The sequence below is a fragment of the Haematobia irritans genome, chromosome 4, assembly GCF_050003625.1.
Source record: "Haematobia irritans isolate KBUSLIRL chromosome 4, ASM5000362v1, whole genome shotgun sequence".
Classification (NCBI taxonomy): domain Eukaryota; kingdom Metazoa; phylum Arthropoda; class Insecta; order Diptera; family Muscidae; genus Haematobia; species Haematobia irritans.
The window spans coordinates 75,905,962-75,908,198 of record NC_134400.1 but is presented as its reverse complement, the minus strand read 5'-3'; the positions used below and the strand labels follow the sequence as shown (position 1 = coordinate 75,908,198).

Here is a 2,237-nt window from a genome sequence, read left to right as displayed (position 1 = left end):
GTATGTTTATAAAATAACTTCAGTATTCGAACCAAAGACTTATCAAGAAGTTATTCAATGTTCTGAAAGTAAAAATTGGCAAAATGCTATGGAAGATGAAATTCAGGCAATGTACGAAAATAACGTTTGGGAATTGGTTGAATTACCAAAAGGCAGAAAAGCGGTTGGAAATAAATGGATTTTCAAATTAAAAACTTTAGGAGATGGAAGTTATAAATACAAAGCCCGACTAGTAGCGAAGGGGTTTTCGCAGAAATATGGTCAGGATTATGACGAGGTCTTTGCATCAGTAATGAAACAATCAACTTTTCGAACACTTTTGTCAGTGGCGTCATATAAAAATATGTTGGTCCATCATATAGACGTAAAAACGGCTTTTCTGAATGGAGATATTGACAATGAAATATATCTAAAACAATCCGAAGGATTCAAAACGCCAAATAAGGAGCACTTGGTGTGCAAGTTGAATAAAAGTATTTATGGTCTCAAACAGTCGGCCCGTTGCTGGAATCAAAAACTTAACGAATTTTTATTAAGTTTAGGATTCAGAAGGGGTAAAGCCGACTGCTGTCTATATACAAAGGGAGAATTGGATGATACCATATACTTACTGGTTTATGTCGATGACATACTCATATTCGCCAAAAATGAGAATGCAATTGAATCTACAGTGCAACATAATTCATCAAAATTTAAAATTAATAATTTGGGTCCATTAAGCAATATCTTGGAATTCAAGTGGAGAAAATAAACAACAAGTATGTAATTCATCAACAACGTTATATAGAAAAAATTTTGAATGAATTTGGAATGAACACATCTAAAACTTCAAAAATTCCATTAGATGTTGGGTATATAAAGAATAGTGTAGAGAATTCGGAAATCATGGATTCGAATGACTTATATAGACGTGCTATTGGATCGGTACTCTTCTTATCGAACAATACAAGACCAGATATAACCGTTGCGACATCAATCCTAAGTAGAAAAGTTTCATGTCCAACCAAATCGGATTGGAATGAAGTAAAACGCTTGTTAAGATACCTAACTGGTTCAAAGAATTTGAAGCTCTGTCTAAATTGTAGCAACTTTAACTTGGTTGGGTTTGCTGATGCGGATTTTGCTGGAGAAATTAGTGGTAGAAAATCGACAAGTGGCTATGTTTTTCAACTGGGCGGAGCAACTATATCCTATTCTTCTCGTAAACAGAAAATTGTAACATTATCTTCTACCGAAGCTGAATTCGTTTCATTAGCGGACGCAGCCCAAGAACTTATTTGGTTAAGAATGCTTTTTCAAGATATTAAAATTGACGTTAAAGACATTTCTATCAAAGAAGATAATCAATGCTGCCTTAAACTATTAGACGCTGAGAAAATTAATCCACGTACGAAACACATTGATGTTAAATATTATTTTGTGCGAGAACTTAAGCAAACCAAAGAAATACAATTCGAATATTGCCCCACGGATGAAATGCTAGTGGATATGTTAACGAAGCCTCTGCAACGCGTAAAACTAAATAAATTCAAAACTATGATTGGACTTATTTGATTTCTATATTATAAATTGAGAAGGGGTGTAGGACATTTGTACTACCTGGTTAAAAAGCACTTTATAACATAGAAATATTTTTGTAATAGTAGCTTTAAAATAGTTTTTGATCTGAAAAAAATTTTTTAACATATATACTAATTTTTTCTTCTTGTCAACTTGAATATTCTGTATTCACATTTTCTATGAATTAAATAAAACTTTATCACATTTGTTTTAATAAGTTCGCAGGCGTTTTTGTTAATCCGAAAGGATAAAGTTTTACTATCCAATATATCCCTCCACCGTTCCCTTCTCCAACCTCAATCTCAAATCGCTTATCTCTCGGTCCCTAGACTGTCCGCACACAACTATATCTTCCGCCTCAATAGTCGCCACCACATCACAACTCTGATCAATTCTAGACAGTGCATCAACAAGCCCCATCCTCGCCCCAGATCTGTGCACAATAGTGTAATTATAGTCCTTCAGCTCCAATGCCCATCTTGCTATACGGCTATTAATGTTCCTCTTGGCCAGTGTCAAAGCGAGGGAGTTACAATCCGTAACAATTCGAAATCTTATTCCCTCCAAATACGCCCTAAATCTCCTCAAGGAATAAATAATAGCCAATGTCTCTAGCTCGAAGCTATGATACCTCGTCTCCGCATCTGACGTCCGTTTCGAAAAATAAGCGACCGGAT

General features: G+C 35.0%; 1 protein-coding gene across 1 annotated transcript; it reads left to right on the top strand.

Annotated features, from left to right (window-relative positions):
* The first annotated feature begins 810 nt into the window (after positions 1 to 810).
* LOC142235602 (uncharacterized) lies at positions 811 to 1,554 on the top strand. The gene has a single exon (XM_075306864.1). It carries the CDS (start codon positions 811 to 813, stop codon positions 1,552 to 1,554), a length of 744 nt encoding a protein of 247 aa, XP_075162979.1.
* Positions 1,555 to 2,237: the final 683 nt, after the last annotated feature.